Below are 1,253 nucleotides of genomic sequence, written 5' to 3' on the forward strand. Positions count from 1 at the left end.
TATCATGGCAACCCCCATCGCTATGCAGGGGAACTAGATTATCTCACCAGGTCAGCCTGGCCAACAATGACCCTTAACACCTGCCTTATGCCTTTCAGAGGAATGGGCCAGTATCGGGTATTGCAGGACAATAACGAGCTCAGTGACCCCGATTATTAAGGGATGGAGACGATTTTCCAGTTTCAACCTGCATGTTTTCTAAACTATTACAACCAAGGCTTTTGTTGGGCTACCCTATAAAGCCTGGAACTCAACGCTAATCCAGACATTTAGAACTGAAAAAGCTTCCTGGATTGGAAGAGAAACATCTTCAAACTTGGAAAACAAAGTGCATTGGATTGTTTTTTTAACTTTTACTTTTTGGAGTGTCTCAAGACGTTTCAAGATGTCTGAAAAAGAAGATATGAATGTAAAATAATGAATAACTAGAAATCAGAGGATTTTCTGGGTGGGATTCTGTTTATTACAAAGCAGTGAGCTTCTCCCCCCTTTCATTGTGTTCTTCTCCCTCTTAAGTTTGCTTTCATTTCTAATCTCTTCCATCTAAGGTTGATGCTTTCTGCTCCGTTTTTGAAATGTAGAAATAAAAGGAAAAACCATGTTCATTTAATGATTCATTTTACAGAATCTTAAAACATAAAGAGTTTGTTTTTTGTCGGGACCCACAGATTGTAATGGATATAATAACCGTAGTGAACCAGATCTGTCACCTGCACAGGTCATCTCTGCGACAGAAGCTCTGCTGGTGGAGGCAGTTGGGCTGCAGGCCCTCAGCATCTTGGTAGGAGCAGGAGGGCACGATGGTTTTCCTCCTTCTCTCCCCACACAGGGTGTTGGTGCAGGGACAGAACAGGACCCCCAGGCTGTACTCCTCAGGTACCCGCTCCAGGAAGCGTCTCAGGGCCCGGTGGCACTTGTACTGGCTGCATCGGCTCGTTCCGGGTATGGGCTTTGTGCAGGCTAACACGTACTCTGATCGAAGAGCGCCGCACTTCTCATACAGGCCACAGTCCTGCGCTGCTTTCAGGCACTGGTTCTCATCATCCAGCTGCATGAAGGATGTGGCTGGAGGGGCGAAGGGAACAGAATAAAAAGGGAAAACATGGATATAGTTATTCCATATTAGAGGATATGCAGCAGATACAGCAGTTTTCACAAAGAAGCAACAGGCTGTGTCTCCTTCCATCCCCAACTGGATGTGGAAGCAGACGGCCATCAGGATGCAGAAATATCAGCTGTGCTGCTGCCATCAA

General features: G+C 45.7%; 1 protein-coding gene across 1 annotated transcript in view; it reads right to left on the reverse strand.

The window, feature by feature from the left end:
- Positions 1 to 1,253, reverse strand: part of LOC107091987 (GDNF family receptor alpha-4-like) — a 21,356-nt gene that overhangs the window by 18,163 nt on the left and 1,940 nt on the right. The window contains exon 2 of the mRNA XM_015386249.1: positions 711 to 1,065. Within this exon, the coding sequence (XP_015241735.1) occupies positions 711 to 1,065 (355 nt within the window). The remainder of the gene's footprint in view (positions 1 to 710; positions 1,066 to 1,253) is intronic.

Source organism: Cyprinodon variegatus, unplaced genomic scaffold (genome assembly GCF_000732505.1).
Source record: "Cyprinodon variegatus isolate N-32 unplaced genomic scaffold, C_variegatus-1.0 Scaffold361, whole genome shotgun sequence".
Lineage (NCBI taxonomy): Eukaryota > Metazoa > Chordata > Actinopteri > Cyprinodontiformes > Cyprinodontidae > Cyprinodon > Cyprinodon variegatus.